We start from the raw sequence: 19,783 nt of genomic DNA, 5'->3' as shown, positions 1-19,783 counted from the left end.
CTCTACATCTCGAGTGCATGCAGTGGGAGAACTTCATACACTTGTGCCCCGTTTGGTTACCTGCATCCTTTTTTGCCACTTTGCATACTTGTCTCGGTTGGGCTGGCTGCATATGGAGGCAAAAAATTAATATATGCATGTTGATTGGTTTCCTCCATATTATCTAGCGTGTATGTGGCGAAACGAATGGCATGTTCTTTGGTTGTGGCCTTGTTTGAGGAGAAATACAAGTATAGTTGTTTGGTTACAACCAAAACAATAGTGTGGTAACCTCGTCTTCGATGTGGCACAAAAATAGAGCAACCAGAACAAACTTAAGCACACATAAAAGTTTAACATAGTACAATAAGTTTTTAACGGTGCCGCAACACATGATATAGTGTTAAACCAACAACCAACACGAAACTAGGAATGAGCGGTCATTTACGCGGTCACTACAAAGGCCTCGTCGTGCTTCTTGCACTTGGTCAACACCTCCACGCCGTCGTTATTGAAGACGCTCACCTTCATGGTGGTAGGGGTGGGCAACTTGAACGTCACCATCTACCCGGTCGTGGCCTGGTGAACATCAGCGAAGGTGGCCCAACCATGATCAAGGGTGACCCTATCGTCGATCAGCTTCACCGTGACCCTCCATGAGCAGCATGTGTTCGTCTTCAGACTGAACTCCGTAGGCACGGTGGGGAAGTGCTTCATGAAGTCAAGAGGCAAAGGCACATGCTCCAGCTTTGGAGCGAAGATCACCTTTGCAGAAGTGGGTTGGTCCTGTCTCCTCATGGTAGTGCCTGTAGGTCCTCCGCTTGGGGCTTGGATGATCTTGCACCTGCACGTCGATGAATGGCGGCACGACCTACTTGCCCTTCTCTAATGATGGCACGACCACCGTTCCCTTGTCCATCTACATTATGAACAACACGCAGTTCAAAGGTCTGCATTCATTTCTATTGGCCAAACACTCTTATATTTACCCACACTACGTAATCAGCACCGCACTCAAACCCTCTCGCATTTTCACCTTCTCTCCTCTTTAACCTCACTGTTTCACCACCTTTCCCTCGTCATGTACTCCAACCCCAACCCTTTCCCCTGGGCCTTGGATGGAGGGCATTCTTCCTCGGATGTTCGCTCGGTGACCATGCAAAGTTCGAGAACACAATGGAAGTGTGCTCGAACTTCAGCAACATGGAAGATGTGCGCAAAAAGGCCGATGCTATGGTGAAGAAGGCGACGACAAAGGAGTTGAAGACTTTGATTCCTGACCCAGCAAAGGGCGCTATATCAGTCGACATCCTTCGTTGGGCCATGAATCAGGCCGACTCCGGCGATGCTTAACAGAGGGCAAAGTGGGCCAATTACACGGAGTACATGCGTCCTAATGACCACTGTGCCGCGGCGTACTGCACAACAAGGAGTGTGGTGGCTCGGGAGGAGGATGACGACGAGGTGCAGATGATGGTCAGGGCATCGGCGGCAGGTGACCGTGCAAGACCCATCATTCTTGACGAAGACGATGAGGAAGAAAAGAAGATGCATATGCCCCAATCCCCACCCCCGATGTAATCGCAAAATTAGCCGTGAACACAATAAGCCATCGATGCAGAATCCAATCCCCTCACTCTCGATGTGTTCAATATCTCTCTAACACTCTCGCGTTCTCAAATTAAATCTAGCCTGAGTTGAAAGCAGTAAATCTAGAGACACGGCAGAGACTTACCGCCATGGCCAATGCGCTCCGGTGGAGGTCTGCAGTCATTGCGGTGGTAACCGCCGTCTTGGATCGTCTTATTGTCGCTTGCTCCACTGGTCACTGCCACCGGTGTGAGTGTGGAAGAGAGGAGAGAGCAGTGAGGACGGTGAGGATAATTTATGACGACGCTTTGAAAAACAACGTGACGTCTCAAGACTGCATCCATGCGTGCAGCCGTCCACGATCACGTGGCTAGGGTTGCACCGCTTGGGTTGGGCTCCAAAAAAATCAATTTAAACGTTTCTCTGAATGCAGGCCTAGAAATACTTTAACGTTCATGTTATGTAAGGTCAAATAGTAAATACGGGTAATTAAACAGGCTATTTTCTTTTTGCACGGGCCTGAATGGGATATATGCGGTAACCAAACGCGTCCTTGGGCACTTGGGCCATCACCGTCTGGCCACTGCATCTGCGTGCGCTCCGTACCGTCACTCTGTCAAAGGAGGAGCAGTAGAAAAAGACACGGTCATCGTCACGGGAAGAAAAGGAAACGAAGAAGAGCAGTGCATGCCGCGCTCTCGGTCGATCGACGGTGACCAGTGGATTGCTGCGCGCCTGCGCCGACGCGACCGAAACGGCCGCTTCGGTGGCCAGCTAGCCGGAGCAGCATTTTCCTCCCCGCCTTTATGCAGCACGACAGGAACACGCAGCGCGAATACCAACTGCCATTCAAACCCTCTCGATTCATTCCGAGCGGGAGGAAGGACAACACAGAGGCACCGACGAACAGAAGAACAACATCGTGCCAGGGACACGCAAAATCCGAGCTCATCCACAACCCCGACGGACGCAGATATTCGGCACCACGCACGTATATGAGTTAGAGGGTGTTTGTTTATAGAGATTTTTAATGTAGGGATTAATTTTTTAGTCCTATTCAAACCAAACATGAAGCATTTTTAGGGACTAAAAGTAAGCATTTGAGACTAAAAAAATAAGACCCGAAGAAAAGTCTTTAAAAGACTTTTTTCAATAGTGTCCCGCACCGCACCTTATCCCTTGCCCGCCGCTCCTTTCTGTTACTCCGAGGGAGTAGTTCATTACTAAAAATAACATAATCTTTTAGCATGTCATTTCACAACCTTTAGTTTAGTCTTGAAATCAAACAAACAAGGATAAAAAACTTCTTAATTGAGACTAAAAAAATCGTAAAACTTTTTAACCAAACAGGACCTTAGAGTAGTAGCAATTCTCCCGGCCCGTGAGAAGTCGAGGGGCCGCCAAAAGATCTGGAGGAACCCGATTGGTGAGGAAGGATATTTTGGAAAGAAATGCCCGTCGTAGTTAGTTTCCAAACGGATAACGCACGTCGGTGTAGGCGTAGCCATCGGCATAAATGCACGGCTGTTCTCTACTGCAGAACGAAAAATAGAAATGTAACGTGCGGTCTTTTGCCCAGTCGACGTCGTTCCAAGCATGACACATCAAACTCGGCATCCAGCCCGCAACAAAACCCGTTCCTTCCACCGATCAGTTTTTGACAGATATTTTATGTTCCTTCGCCATCTGTTTTTTTTCGAGTTTCTGTTTTTGATGACATGCATGCTCACGCATGTCCAATTCTTTTATTAAAATATGCCTGGTCGGTTACTCAAGAAGTAAAAAAAGGTAATACTTCATCTGTTCATTTTTTATAAGACGATAAAGCTATTTGAGACAGCAGTCAAAACCATTAAATGTCTGAACATCTTATAAAAGTGAACGGAGGGAGTAAAGAAAAATGGACGTCCAATGTATCACCGCTTTGTCTCGACCTCTAACTAATTTGCTCCGTCAGACAGGCCGGGGGCATGCGTGTTGCGTCGGGATTTCCAAAATGTGATCCTCTGGTGAGTGCCTTGAGAAACTAGTGTAAGAAAAGAACTGAGGGCCAGTCCTTTTTTAGCTTATTTTGGATTGTAAGAATAAATTGTCCTCTATTCAGCTTATTCTAAAAATCTAAATTAAAATTTATTTTAAAAGCGTACTAATTAATCTTTAATTAATAAGCTTCTAAAATAAATTTTAATTTGATCTTTTTAAATAAGTTGGTTAGTAGGCAGCTTATTTCTACAACTTCAAATAGGCTATGAAAGAACTGGCCCTGAGTTCAGTTCGGTTGCCACTACGGAGACAAGAGCATGTGGAGGCAGCACCCACCACTCGGGATCGAATAGTTGATCACTGCAGTTTTCCACATGCCATGGATTGCAACCATGGGAATCGCTCTATGTCTCGAGCCTGGAGGTCAGCATCCAGTCAAACACGATGGCTCAGCTGGCTTAACACAAAGTGGCTCTGAATGAAAGCTCTTTTATCCGGGCTAACTAACTAACCTGGACGTCTATGGCCTTGTTTGGATACTCTAACCGGGTTAGAGGTTAGAGTTAGATTCTAACCCTTAACTAACCTTGAGCTAACTCTAACCCAAGAGGTGTTTGGATGAGAGGGTTAGATTGACAATAAATTTCCTTTCTCAATCATTTGGTTACTTTTGTTCATATTCACTGCCGGATTTAGTGTGGCCGATCGTTGTGTGGTCGGCAGGGCACGGCCCGGCGGCGGGGCGGCCCGGCGGCAGGGCGGGGCGGGACGGGCCGCGGCAGGGCGCGGCGGGGCGGGCCGCGGCAGGGCGCAGCGGCCGGCGGCTGGGGCGGCCGGCGGCTGGGATGGTGAGGAGGGAGGGCGACGGGAGGGACGGGGGGTTGGTGGGATCTGGTGCGGGCTGGATGCAGTAGCAAGTGATTTTTTTTTCTTTTTTTTGTCCCACCTAACTCTAACCCAAAAAAGCACCTTTTGGGTGGGTTAGAGTTTTTGGGTGGGTGCATCTAACCCAATCTAACCCTACCTGTTTGGATTTTTGAGGGTTAGATAGCTCAACTCTAACCCAATCTAACTCTAACCTTAGGATTCAAATAGGGCCTATATTCCTCGCCCGACGGCCTAATAAGTTGCAAGCATTATCTTTCACTAATAGAAAATCCAAATGCATCTATCCGCTACTGTTTCCAGTATACTAAAAACCAAGTACTACACTAGTACTCCTAGTGCCAGTATAGTAAAAGGAGTGATTGGTCTTATCGTCTACTCGCCTTTGATGTGCACACATCACTTGTACTCCCTCCGTTCATAAATATAAATCTTTTAAACGATTTCATTATGTGTCTACGTACGAAGCAAAATGATTGAATGTACACTCTAAAGTATCTCTATATACATCCGTATGTAGTCCACTAGTGAAATCTCTACAAAGACTTATAGTTAGGAACGGAGGGAGTATGTTCCAACAGCATCTACAGCAGAACCTTTTAAATCCGTCTCAACTGCGCCTGGATAAACGGTCTGTGTCACTCACAGATCACAAAAACGGAATACAACCGGATCCCTTAATGTGTCTCAGATGTCCGGACTGACCAGTATCCCTTATATCCTAGCTAAATATGAGGCGGATATGGGAAGTCCGGGCGTGCCCGGACACGCCCGTCACATCAGCCTAGCGGTGTGGCCCCACACGGATTCGTCCGAAAACCGGACGATCCGACGTGCGTCTCGACCTTTGGCGCGGTGTGAACGCCACGTGAAGTCGCTTCGGCTTGCCGCCCGATGCCAGAGCCGACTATTTAAGCCGACCGGCGTCCCCCAGCCCTATAGCACACCCACCCCTCCCTTCACTACCCGAGCACATCCGCCTCCTCTCCCTCGCTCTCCGGCCTCACTATGGTCCGCCAGAGGATCACCACCTACTCTCAGCTCACGCTAGAGCGCCAGATGCAGATCAAGGCGGAGAACCAGGCTCGTCGCATCGTCCGCATCGTTACGGGCCTCCCTACGGACTCGCGGAAAATGGAGGAGGAGGAGGAGGAGCAGTCGGAGGAGGGCGACAATAATTCGGGCTTCAACATGGCAGAGGCGGAGGAGGAGTTCGTCGTCGCCCAAGCCGGCGAGATGGCGGAGCAGCAGGCCATCCTGCATTCCATCCGGGATGAGGCCGAGGTGGAGGCAAACCACCGGCTCATCCGGCAGAGGCAAGCAGAGGCCGACGCCCTTTTCGACGAGGTCGAGGCGGAGATAGCGGCAGAGGAAGCCACAACGAAGCAGTCGGAGGCGTCCGAGGATGCCAAAGCGTCGGCGCTGGAGGGGGCGGAGCTGCATCTGCCGCACATCTATCCGTCGAATGGCACAAAGATCGTTGATATCTTCGACGAAGAGTAGATAATTCATACGTAGTAAGCAGGTTTAATATGGTGTATGTTTTTGTATGGATTTTTCGGTATCAAATATGAGATGTTCGGATGCAGTAGTCATTTTTTGAGGTGTGACCGTTCACTATCCACGGAAGCGCCGTGTCCAGGCGCGTCCGCGGTTGTTTGAGGGGTCGGATTTGCAATTTTCAGTGGTAGATGCTTCAAGGAAGGAAAGCTATCGAAGCACATCCATTGACACTTTTCCATAGTAGTAATAAATAGACATCCGATGTTGAAGCCCAGGCATGATCTGTAACATAGGGGCTTCGACTGTGTGTGGAGCATATGGAGGTCGACTCATCGTCGATCTCGTGTGAGGGTCATGATTCACCTATGTCATGTGAGCAGGTGGATGTGCCTGAGCCCATTGTGTCGGTGGTACCTCTGGTTGAAGATGTTGAGGCGATTGATACGTTAGCAGTACTTAGCACCTGATCCTTCGGCATCAAGCCAACCGCTCACTTTTGTGGACCTTGGAGGTTCTAATGTTACGATCACCGACTCACATCTGGGATAGAAGTTGTCTGTGCGCGAGAAGCTTGATGAGATTCTCTTTCGGATTGAGATTCACAGCTTAGTCGCACGTTTGGAGAAGGTTAGCCTTGGATCTGACAAGAAGATCGTGGAGGAGGCTCTTAGGAGCAAAACAAAGAAGAGTGACACCATAAAAAAACGTTCGCAGCTGCTTGATTGATCCTCGAATTCTTATGATGCATGTGGTCTTCAGCAAGGTACTCTTGTTGAGGGTTGCCTTGCAATGTATCGTCGTGAGGGTTGATGACTGTTGTGTCTTCCGTGTTGGGTTTAGTTGTCGGGTTAATTATGTGCTTATGAGGTTGCATGCTCCTAATCTACATGTGGTTATTTGTATTGGTTTTTGTTCGGTTTTTCGTTAATTAATTAAAAAAAAAATTAATCAATGAGGCAAATCTATTGTCTAGACATCCACTGAGACTTGAGTCGAGTGTTATACATGGGGTGGTACGATTCCGTTTTCAGATGCGTGCGCACCCATGCATTCCAGTCTGAACCTGGAGCAGGTGGTTGTGAACTTGGAAGATGTGCTCCATTCCACCGACTCCAACTGCTCGGTGCCCGCCTCGGAGCAGGCAACAGAGGATGCGGTAGACACGTGACAAATTGTTGGACGATCGACCGCATGCAGACGCGCGCGCAAGACGACCAATCTGCCGGCGATCGACGGAAGCAAACGAACCATACGGACGACTAGCAGGCCGGCCGACCGTCAGCAGATACTCCTTCAACGACAGTCGACCAGTATAGCACTTCTACCTTCACATTTCGTGACAGCATCTCATGTTATGGCCTGGCCGCTCAAACACTCACCTTTCACGTACTGTTCCCTGACACGACCATGGCATCTAGCACCGTGTGGAGGTGGAGTAGTACATGTATAGTCCAACTGATTGATCCATTCGTGCAGACCACGCGTGGAACAGAAGCACCGATGGCGATCAATCCGGACATATGGCCGGTAGAGCGGCGGCAACATCGACTTTGCACTATCCATTGGCCGGAGAAACTTTGATGGAAAACGAACAGCCAGAGCGTAATAGTAGCAAATAAGGGCGCGATTGGATCGTAGTTTCACGAACGATTACAGGTGTGAAACATGCGTGTGGGAAATTAATACACGCTTCTTCGAGTCAGCCGCTTGGTTGGTCGTTTAGATGGCTATGTTTTGCCTTACATCTGGAAAAAGAACACACACCTTTCACGCTCGGTTTTCTTTCCATCCGGATTTTACGGGAACCCAGTTTAATGCGGGTGGAAGAAGTTACAGGTGAAAAATTGAAACGGTAGAAAAACGATGAACCAAGTGCAGCCTAAAAGGTGTCGACTAGTCGCTTCGTTCCACCTTTTAAAAGATTGCATTATAAACTATATGTTGATGTATATAAATATATTTTAAAATATAAATTTATTCATTTAGTTTCGTATGTAGTCTATAATAAAATCTTTAAAAATCTTATATTTAGAAACGAAGGGAGTATTATTTTGTTCAGTTATAAACTACCACAGTCTTTTTGTTTCTCCTCCAGCAATGACCCGCCGATCCGCCCACTCAGGTCTACCGAGGCTCTCAACAGTCACCACATGCTATCGTTAGCGCCGCTGCACGCGCCAGAGCACACCGCTTTACCCAAGTCGTTGCGGTGCCCCTGCCGCCTTTGGCTAACCCTATATCCCAACGTTATGCGTGCTTACGATTATCGTTGCACCATCATCCCTCCCACCCTCCCCCGCTGCCGCCTTTTTGAAGTAGGTAAGCCTTCTCCTCGCCCCCTCCCCCTGCGGCACCACGACCCGCCATGTCGTCATCAACTCCATCTTGTTCCTCGTGTGGCCTCCTTGAGGACGCGAGGACCCTTCTTGGCCTTAGGCGGTGCTTTGCTAAAAGAATATATTACAACCGGACAATCCTTTTTTTTCATGAATCACTTAACGGAAATATAACAATATCCATTCTAGTTTGGAGTTACACACATCAACGAAGAAATAGTAAGCCAAAAACAGGAGACTAGAAAGAAGGGAGCAAGTTGGAACACTATAGAAAACCTGCTATAGATGCTCAAAAACATCTATTTACCGGGCAAAAACCAGATAACATAACACCAAGCTAGACCAAAATGAACAACAAGGTAACATGTCACAATCCCACACCACATCAGCAAGGAACACAGCTATCCAGCAACTCTAGACCAACGCGCAAAAAGAGCAACAAACTAAAGACTAACATCTATCATCAGGTTCGGCTAAAAAAGAAACATCTATCATCAGGTTCGGCTCAAAAAGAAACATTTATCATCAGGTTCCGTCGCATGCTTCCAAAGAACCAAATTTGAAAGAACACGTAGAAAATTCCACACGAATGCTTAACATCAAACCTGGAAATTAAAAATAAAAGACACCGATAATCATCACACGTGTGATATGAGCAACACCCGACCACAGGTTCCATGATCACACATTGGATCATGTCATCGCATATATGCACAATTGATGAAACTGATGATGTCAGCATGAATCTTTCGTCTTTTCAATTTTCAAAATATTTTACCTCTTAAATAAAAAATTTATTGAAAACCATTTCCATCATTAAATCCGTCGTGAGGAGATCTTGAAAACTATATCTCGTATCGATATGTTTTGATGACTTTTTTTAATTTAAAAGCTACTATGTCTAATGCACATAAATTAACATTATGATTACACTCAAGTTGCCATGATACTCTTTTTTAGTATATTTCAACTAATTTTTCTCCTACGTTTAAAGTAAATTTTGACATGTTATTAAAAATAAATTAAGAAACTAAACATGCCATGATGAGTTACTAAAATTTATCATGATCCTTGAAATATTTTTGACATGGTTCATAAGTAAAAAGGAATATGCTGTCAATAACTTTAAAAATGCATGATTAATGGCTCAAATTTTTCATGAACTATAAACTAAAATTTACATGACACATGCATTAAAATTTGTCGTGATTCATACAAAAAATACATTTCATGTTCAACATACTAGCATTTTCATGGTCAAAATAGTAAAATAGTCACGATCTATAAACTCAATTTGCCATGATGACTTATTAAAAATTGCCATGATCCATGAATTAAATTTGCCATGGTTAATTACTAAAAATTTCATCATGATCCATGAAACATGTCATGACAATTTTATTGTAAACTCTATGACAACTTGAGTGTAAACATCATGACAACTTTTAGATCAAAAAATTCATCGAAATATATCAATATGGATCTAGTTTTAAATATCTCATTGAGACGGATTTTATGATAAAAACAGATTTTTAATTAGATTTTTATTTAAAAGATAAAGCATTTTTAAGTCCAAAAAACTAAAAAAAATAGCTAATGTCATATGTTTGATGTGACAATATAGATGATTATGAAGACGTATGAACCATGTTGCCTCGTGCCACACGTGTAAACGTTTTCCTTTAGGAAAATATAATTCATCAATGAGAATAGATTACGTATATCAACGTAGTTCAGTAAATCGGTTATTCTAGATGCTAGAGCGAGAAAACGAGGAAGAAAATGAAATGATTTAGTAGCAGTAGCATGCATTCGCAGCCTCTGCAAATGCGTAAGTCGCTCCAAGCAGGACACACATATCGAGCTTGGCAACCATCCAACCCCCAACCGTTCGCCCACGGTGACCCATTTCTTTCTTGCTGACTTTGTGGTGTCGCTCCAAGCATACGACACACAAATTAAAGCAGCTACATACCCGATCTGCGGGACACGATTTCCGTGAGACATACAATCAGGGTCATTCATTTATTCACGTATCTGGAGCCACAACCATCCATCTGAGGATCGTATAAGACTATTCACAACAAGGAGTAATATAAAGTAGTAACATATATACTGAAAACCAATGTTTGGTCCGGCAAAAAGGTCATGCTGGCACTGATCTGATCACGATATTGCCCCATACATAGCGGGGCCTGTATGGGCCACCAATTATGAAGTAAAATCTAATAGATCTCGGGTAGGGGTATCGTGCTATTAGTCTTGTCGCGATGGTATCGGTGACAAGAAGGGTTTTACCCAGGCTCTCGCTCTCCTTAGAAATAATATCCTATGTCTTGCATGTGTTGTATTGATTTAAGATGAAGTACAAAATACAGGTTGGTCTACCATAAAATCGTTGTATATCGTCTATATGCCCTATCCATCGGTTTATATAGGCATCAAAGGGTTTAGGGTTACAACTTGATCGGTTACGTATAAGGTGAACATGTTATAGACGACCTTTGAACATATTGAAGTATACATCGATTCTTCAGAAGGCTTCCTTCTACACGTCATGGGCACGGGCGGAGCTACATGCAGCTACCCTGTTGCACAGGCAACAGGGTCAAGTTGTGTTTTGCACTGATACTTTAACACTTAGATCAAACGTATGCATGGATGCATTGGCCTAAATTAGTAAAGATGCAACAGGGTAAATGCAGATGCAGCTCCGCCCCTGGTCATGGGACGATTGGACGTAGCCTATCGGTGAACCGATATGGACGGCTAGGGTTACTTCTAAAATGGACGGTCAAAAATGACGAGGCGTGAGAGGGCTGAGTTTAGGTTCAGTTTTACTGTTTTAAATTTAAATCGTGGTTTTAAGTTTGAGCACATCAAAATGACATTTCCCTCTTCTTTTTGGTCGCTGATTAATTGTTCTCTTTGCACTGCACCGATCGATGAGATGCGTGTGTGGATTCCATTACCATCTGTCCAAATCATGTGGGTGGCCGGAGATATGTAGGATGTGACTAGTTTCAGGGCCGATCGAGTCAATGCTCCTGTCCTGTACACGCGCGAATGCGTAATTGTATTTGAGGTTGGTATATTACTACAGTACAGCCGGGGGCTATCCTCTTTTTTTTTAGAAAAAACATTACTACAGTACATAATACAGGAAAAAACAATTTAAAAAGTGTTAAACTAAAGGAATAATACGCATGCTGGCACCGCAGGGACAGGAGCCAGTGGAGGCAGCAGTCACCGCTTGGAGCTGGAGTTGTATCCACTGGAAAAAAAACGCAATACAATGACGCTAATGGCACGTTATAGCATCCTAAAAATTGTCATGCTAAATAAACTATTCCCTCGTTCCTAAATATAAGTCTTTTTATAGATTGCACTAGTGGACTACATACGGATGTATATAAACATACTTTAGAATATAGATTCATTCATTTTGCTCCGTATGTAGACCACTAGTCAAATCTCTTAAATGACTTATATTTAGGAACAGAGGGAGTAGTGGATATGAGGATTTATGAATAATCCGGATATATATCGATGATAGGAGAGATTCGGTTGGATAGCTTTTTTCATTCTTCCTCTTATACTATCATTGATCGGACGCGTTTACGGACATATGAAACATAATTTGAAGGGTCTGACTATAGATGCTCTAATACCGGCGCTATTTTGTTGTAGCATCTATTTTTTTGTTGGATCCCCGCAGTTCCCTAATGATCCTGACGGGCAGCAACCATGCACGAGGGAGTTTTTTTTTTTTTTTTTTTTTTTTGAGAAATAGGAATCGTATACTAGTAGTTAGGTCCGTCCGGTGGGCAATCGCTCTCCCTCCGATGCCGTCCCGGGGTTGGCCGCCCGGAAGCAGCACCCTTCTTTCCACTCGCCCGTGGTTCACAGCCACGTTGCTCGCGCATATATGCATGCATGCATGAGCCTGGAGGCGGAGCCGCCTGCGCCCGCCAACCACACTGCGTTGCCCATGCGGCCGAGGATCTTTGGGACCACGCCATTGGCATGGCTGTTCCTGTTCGGTTCGGCAGTGTCCTACTCTAACCTTTATCCTATCCTGAGCAACTTTATCAGACCCGCATCCCGTCTCGATCCAGAAAATATCCGTTAAAATGGGGTCGGGACGTAAAAACCTACCCGATCAAACCCCGCATCCCGCCCCGGTCCGTAAATATTTTTGCAGGACGCGGCAAAATCTCGGTCCCAACCCTACGCGGGGTTTCTCCTCGCCGTTGCGGTGCCCCGCATATAAACGAAAGCGGTTGATGAAAGGGACACTTCAACCCGCACGGGTCTGAAAAAGCATATTTCACGAATATGCTTTTTACGGGTTCGTTATGCAGGATCTGCATCCGCGGTCGTGCGCCAGCCCGCAAAGACGTTTTTCTGCGAACTGCAAACCTGTTTTGCGGGCCGGACGGATGCAGGATCTGCTAGAGTTTGCTTTCATGCCATGCCATGGCGGTGCACGCACCAAACACACGTCCACGCCGAGAAGAAGAACTCTCTCTCTCTCTCTTGAGAAATAAGAAAAGGAACTCTCGGAAAAAAGAACAACGAGAGTAGAACAAAAGCCGAGCGCAGGTGGGCTGGGACACACGGCACACCGCCCCCGCTCGGCCTAGCCCAGCCCAATACAAGCCCACCTGCCGCCCCGGGCCCAAAAAACCCTCGTTTTCCCTGAAAAACAAAAAAGCAAAGCCCTGTTCCCCACCGCTGTCCCCTCCCCATCCCACTCCACCGCCCTTGCTCGCGCCACCAAGCCCGCCGCGCCGGAGATGATCTCGTCCATGTCCTGGGTGCCCAGGGGCGCCGCCAGGAGCGCCCCCATCCAGGCGGACCCGCCCACGCAGGAGGAGATCGACGAGGCCATGAGGACCATCGCCCTCGTCACACAGTGAGCGAGCCTCCGTTTCCCCTCCTCCGTTTCGCCCGCCCCCGTCGCGGCCGCCGCGACGATAAGCTCATCACCGTGCATTTTTCTCTCAGATATGCTGGAAATGACGCCGACGCAGACGATGGCGAGATGGAGGTCGACGGCGCCGACCAGGAGGTCGCCCGGGCCAAGGCCGCCGCCGAGGCGCTCGGGAGGACCGGCTCGGGAGGCGCCGTCGTCGTCGGTGCCTCCGATGGGCTCGAGGAGCTCCACATGGAGGAATACGACGACGAGGACTACGGTTGGTGCTCCTGTTGCCCTGCCCACTTTGCTGCTATCGAATTCGATCAGGTCTCGTCTTTGTGTGTGGCTGCTGCTTGAACTGCAGTTTGGATTTTGCGTCAGAGCCTGAGCTTCTCAGTACCGGGAGCGGGGGTTTGTACTATGCAAGCAACGAAGAGGACCCTCATCTCGTCAGGAACAACGACGTGAGTATGATCTGATTTCTCTTGCCGTGAAGGAGATACAGTATTGTCTTCTTTCTTCTTGGTGGTGGTACTGGTACCAGCTATCACATTATATTGGAGGTGAATGAGCCACCTTCTCTGCTTTATTAGGATGATGATGGTGATGAGGACGACGAGGAGATTGAGGACATGGCTATCAAACCTACTGACATGCTGATTGTTTGTGCACATAACGACGATGAGTTCAATTCTCTTCAGGCAAGTGTCAAGTTGGCAACTTCTTTTCTCTGCATTTGCTAAAAAATGTTGCTGTCGCTATTTTCTTCTGATTTTGAATTTTTGATAGTCTTCTTCTAAAAAGAACACAAAGGGGAAATCTTTATGTGGAGCATTATTCTGATTGGACTAAATAAATTTGCATTCTCAAATTTGGTTGATGTCCAGCACAAGCATCTGGATGCGGATGTGCTTATTTCACATTTTAACCCTGCATTTCCCTCTCTGTGCTGGACATTACTAGCTCATATAGTATGTATGCCCAATTATATGCATGTCAAAATGTGACATGTAAAACTTTATTATCTGTGACAGGTTAGTATAGTGGAAGAATTGGAGGACGGGGATCTTAATATGTATGTTCATCATGAGGTCCCTCTCTCAGATTTTCCACTCTGCACAGCTTGGATGGATTTTAACTTTACCGATGCCAAGAAAGAAGGTAAAATTGTGGTGCCACTTGAGTTATAGTAGCAAAGAGTGCCCACTTCTTTCTGTAAAATAAATAAAACATTTAAGGCTTAATCATCTATTTTTATTACAGGGAATTTCATTGCTGTTGGCACCATGGATCCTGCAATCGAAATATGGAACTTGGATATTGTAATGTTCTCAGAAACATGCGAGACTATTACGTCATACGACCATGAGTTGTTTTTCTTGAAATAAATTTATTTTTTATTGTTGGACTTTGATGTTATTCCACAGGTTGATGCGGTCAAACCACATATTGTGCTAGGAGGACTTTCAAAAAACAAAGAAAAAGTTAAGGGGGAAAAGGTATGCTACTAAAATTTCATTGTTGTGCGGGTGAGCGTTCATTCTTTCCTCGAAATCCTAGTTAGTGCATCTACAACCGGACTTAGCAAATATGACCTCCTAAACGCCCGTGGATGCGTCTGGGTAGTGACCGGCGTGTCCGTCTTGAGCCCCTATTTGTGCGTCCGCGCAGGCACATTCCTTATTTTCTTCTCATACTAGAACATTGATGGCGCGCGTTGCAGCGCCCATGAATTTTTCCAGTTGGATGATAGGAATTTTTTTAATGCATGGGCTTGTGAAAATAAAAGTTAAGTTTGTGTAGATAAAGAATATATGTTTGACAGTAAACGAAACAGACGATAATCTACATCAATATTGTCTTAGAGAACATGTTGACACATCAACTATTTGCCAACATGGGAGAAAAATTATAAACCGCCATAGCTAAAAGCTGCAACCTGCACGAAATACAACACCTTCAACGGGTAATATTTCATTGCAGAATGGATGGAGTACTATCATAGGGTTCCACCAGAAGATGATCACCAACCTAGGTCATACATACAGGAGCAGAGCAAAAGGGTTGACACTAGCTGTACCCATTGACACGAGATGCAGAGCCCCAACCGATGATGCAGCAGAGCCTCATTGAGTTATGTGCAGAGTAGTTACAACAAGTAGCCGACAGAGAATCAGCGAGGGAAGCTGATATTTACCTCTCTAATAGTTGATAAGGATCCTTCAGAAGTTTAAGTTTTCCATCGATCCAAAGTGAATACCATACATTAGGAAAGAGTAGATGAAGTCATCGTTTTGGAACCTGTTTGAGGAAAATATCAAAATGGATTTAGTTAAAAAAATCATGACAACGGAAATAAACAATTACAAAATAAATAAATAACTGATGATGATTCACATTAAGCACAACATCCTCCTCTCGCCTTTCTACTTTACAATAGAAAAATCCTTGTGGAGACAATAAACAAATATGGATATTGTGCAATCCAAATTTTTTACATACTCGCACAATGCAGATTAGAATGAAACCATGTCTGTCTCAGATGGAACAGTAATCTAGATAAGAATGCATGTTGTTTTTAACAGATTGTGTATAATTATCTTTGCGTGTAACTTTTAGTTTACATTGCCCGCTAAGCTGAACTTTAACTTGTGCACGATCTCCATGCCAGAAGTAACTATCACTAATTAGAGATGGAATATGAAGAAAATATACCGACCGATTGGCCTTCATGCAGAACATATGCAAAGATTGCTATCCTGCAACATGAATAAACTGAGTAAAAGAACATATGCACAGATTTGTAGCATAGATCAACATTCAACAAAAAGTAAGGACTTCACGGTAGAAGGCAGTAAAAAAGCAAAGTTCAGTGACGAGCATCCATGCATAGATTAACGTGGATAATTTTGAGTAAAAGGACACTGGCGGTGGCCACTTCCTGATTGTCGTGGAATACTACTCGTCATGTAGAAAGTAGACAAATCTGAAGATTAGAACATCCAAGATAAAGAGAAGTGATATTCACATAGACATGGGGATGTAGGTCTGGACCCTTTCCCCTTGCCAAGACGTCCTCTGCAGCAAAGTTCCTCCGTGTTGTACCGAACTGAGAGAAAACCCTTTGTCGCCAGAGATTTGAGAGTGAAGCCCATACCTGCTGCCTGCACCTTCAGAGCAAAGATTGTAGAAGGACAACATAGTTGGCCACCGTCTCTCACGCCCGCTGGATCCCCTCGTCTGCCGGATCCGTTTCCCTCAAGCGAATCGGCTGAAGCGTGTCCCGCTGGATCCCCTCGATCACCTCCCCTCGCGCCGGTTTTGCTCCCTGTGCGTTGGATCGGCTTGCTTCTCTCGTGCTTGATACCCTCGCAAGTGTGGCTGCGGCTCCAAGGGGATCCGATGCTCAGTGACATGCCCAATGGCGTCCCCACCAGGGAAGGCTCCGAGGAGCTTGGGAAGTTATTGCGCTGTCATCGCTCAGATGGAGACGAGCGAGACAAGGCAAGTCGCGAGGAGGTGGGATGGGGTTAGCCCAGCCATAAGCGTATCACGACCGTTCGTTCGTGATCGGACGTTAACTCGTATAGACGAATGAGAGGGCTTCAAACTGGCTTCGGGAGTAGCAGCCCCAGGACAGTCGGCCCGTTAGTAGCCCACGCGTGAGTAGAGGCGCATGAGACAACCCAGTTCGCGACCTGAACATTGATTTGACGGTGATCTACATCCCACACGCGAAATCAACGGCTCACGAGCAAGGATGCGTGAGAGAGCTCGGCCAGCCATAAGCGTATCACGACTGTTCGTTCGTGATCGGACGTTAACTCGTATAGACGAATGAGAGGGCTTCAAACTGTCTTCGGGAGTAGCAGCCCCCAGGACAGTCGGCCCGTTAGTAGCCCACGCGTGAGTAGAGGCGCATGAGACAACCCAGTTCGCGACCTGAACATTGATTTGACGGTGATCTACATCCCACACGCGAAATCAACGGCTCACGAGCAAGGATGCGTGAGAGAGCTCGGCCAGCCATAAGCGTATCACGACCGTTCGTTCGTGATCGGACGTTAACGTGTATAGACGAATGAGAGGGCTTCAAACTGGCTTCGGGAGTAGCAGCCCCCAGGACAGTCGGCCCGTTAGTAGCCCACGCGTGAGTGGAGGCGCATGAGACAACCCAGTTCGCGACCTGAACATTGATTTGACGGTGATCTACATTCCACACGCGAAATCAACGGCTCACGAGCAAGGATGCGTGAGAGAGCTCGGAATAGGTCCGGTTTTACTGTCCTTAATGTCCGGTCACTTTCACGTGATGAGGAGAGAAAAAATGAATAAAGAAAGAGAAAAAGGTGGTCCGGGTGGGGCCGTGTCTTACATGGCGGACTGACTGGGCTGTGAGCCCCTACATTTGTCGTTAATATGAGGGTTAGCGGACAGCCCAAACCTATAGATATGATATGAGGGGTCCGGTTGGATCACTTTTTTTCCTTATCTCTCTTGTCCGGTCACTGACCGGACACCTCCGTGGAAGTATGAGAGATGGTTTGAGGCACCCGGCTGTAGATGCTCTTACATTGTTCATTCCGCATAGCACGTGCAGGGAGAAAAATACAAGGAGGGCAGCCACAGAAGTTCTGTGCTCGGTCTTGCATGGAACACGGTGGTGAGGTGTGTTTTGGTTTCAACCCGAGTAGTTGCATCTCTTGCTGTCTCTTCACCTATTGGATCCCTGCTGATGACTCCTTATGAACTTCAGGAATGCTCTAGCAAGTGCAAGTGCAGATAAAACTGTTAAAGTTTGGGATTTATATACCGGTAAATGTGACCGCACACTGCAAAATCATGATGGCAAGGCAATAACTACATTCTTCGTCTTAACTTCTGAATATATCAGTCCGATTATGATGGCACATTATGTTAATTTTCCCTTACCCCAATGTTTAGGTTCAATCAGTTGCCTGGAGGTCACCTGAAGTTCTTCTCAGTGGGTCTTTTGATAGATCAGTTGCCATGGTAATGGATGTTGTAGGCCACTATGTGAATTATTTTTGAATTACTGTAGATATTTTGAGATGCAGTTCAGTTAATTGGACATTCTTGTAGAAGAGGCTGCTGCTTATCTTATTTTTTTTGTATATTTCGTACTTCCATCCACTCCACTTACATTGGTCACATTTTACAGACTGACATGAGAAATGATAGACAAAGTTGTCATAAATGGTCTGTCGAAGCGGATGTAGAAAGCTTAGTTTGTGATCCACACAATGAGCACACGTTTGTGGTAAGTGGTTTCACTGTTCTGTACATATGCTGAAACCGGCTTATCTGCCTTCTATAGGACACATTGGAAATTGTTGACCGATGACAACTTTTTGCCAAACTTGAAGTGAAGTTTCCATTAGGAAACAGTATGATTGAAATCCAGATGAATAGAATTCATGCTTACCCGATGTAATAGTAATGTGAAAGCTGTGTCTTGCAGGTTAGTCTTGACAACAGGACGGTGCAAGCATTTGATATGCGGACAGCTTCATCGCATTCAAATTGCGGTCAACCCAAGTTTACTCTGCACGCACACGAAAAGGCCGTTTCTTCAGTATCCTTCGCCCCATCCACCCCCAACGTATGTTACATTTGTCATACCAGTAACACACACTAAATAAAAGAGAGATGCAGCCAGGCACATAAACCGAATTACTGATGCTGCCCTGTTTTTGTCTTGCAGCTCCTTGCAACAGGTTCAACTGATAACACGGTGCGAACTTCACATTCTGAAGAAGCCTAATACTTCCGATGTTGAACCCAACTGGTTGCTAACAAACATGCATCTCTGAACGCAGGTGAAGCTCTGGGATCTGTCGAACAACCAGCCGTCATGCGTCGTTTCGCTGAATCCAAACCTTGTATGCACACTCAAGTGGATCCCTTGTTTACCTTTTAGAAGGAATTACTCCGATTACCATGCTGCTTATCGGCTCTCCTTGTTTCCAGGGAGCTATATTCTCGGTATCGTTTTCGAATGACAGCCCCTTCCTGCTAGCATGCGGAGGATCAAAAGGCAAACTGAAGGTAAGCACAATACTGCCCATATATATCATCAGTCTGTTGGAGGTTTGTCACCCATGTCCATGTGTGACTCTTCTCATTTATACAATTACTGTACGCTCTTGCATATTTGGCAGGTTTGGAATACACTGTTGGATCCGGCGGTGGCTAGTAAATTCAGCAAGTAGACATGCTGCGAAATGGATTATCAGTTTTCTCGACAGCCTCCACACATGCATAAAGACTAATATCCGTCACGATTGTAGTATGTGTTATCTACCTTGCCGTTTGTACAGATATAATGTGAATACCCAAATCGATCATTATGATAAGTATGGGTCCAAAATACATACAAACGCATGAGTGCATAAGATTATATGCAAAAAATACAAGCACTTACTTCGCAATCTCTTACCGATACCACCAATGAATCAAAAAGGAAGGAACCAAGTGACCGGCAAGGATCAAGTGATATCGCAAAGATGGGAACTTACTTATGTGCACAAATTTCCTTGAATAGGGCACAATGTAATTCCGTTGG

General features: G+C 45.8%; 1 protein-coding gene across 1 annotated transcript; it reads left to right on the top strand.

Annotated features, from left to right (window-relative positions):
• Positions 1–12,984: 12,984 nt before the first annotated feature.
• Positions 12,985–19,539, top strand: LOC123445273 (uncharacterized WD repeat-containing protein C17D11.16-like). The gene is made up of 16 exons (XM_045122237.1): positions 12,985–13,194; positions 13,287–13,474; positions 13,579–13,661; positions 13,791–13,898; positions 14,232–14,358; positions 14,461–14,519; positions 14,625–14,696; positions 17,798–17,865; positions 17,954–18,050; positions 18,142–18,210; positions 18,380–18,478; positions 18,680–18,820; positions 18,923–18,952; positions 19,038–19,100; positions 19,189–19,266; positions 19,380–19,539. Exons 1-16 carry the CDS (start codon positions 13,076–13,078, stop codon positions 19,428–19,430), a joined length of 1,452 nt encoding a protein of 483 aa, XP_044978172.1. The 5' UTR covers positions 12,985–13,075; the 3' UTR covers positions 19,431–19,539.
• The last annotated feature ends 244 nt before the right edge of the window (positions 19,540–19,783 follow it).

This window comes from Hordeum vulgare, chromosome 3H (genome assembly GCF_904849725.1).
Source record: "Hordeum vulgare subsp. vulgare chromosome 3H, MorexV3_pseudomolecules_assembly, whole genome shotgun sequence".
Lineage (NCBI taxonomy): Eukaryota > Viridiplantae > Streptophyta > Magnoliopsida > Poales > Poaceae > Hordeum > Hordeum vulgare.
This window is presented reverse-complemented; position numbering and strand designations above follow the sequence as displayed.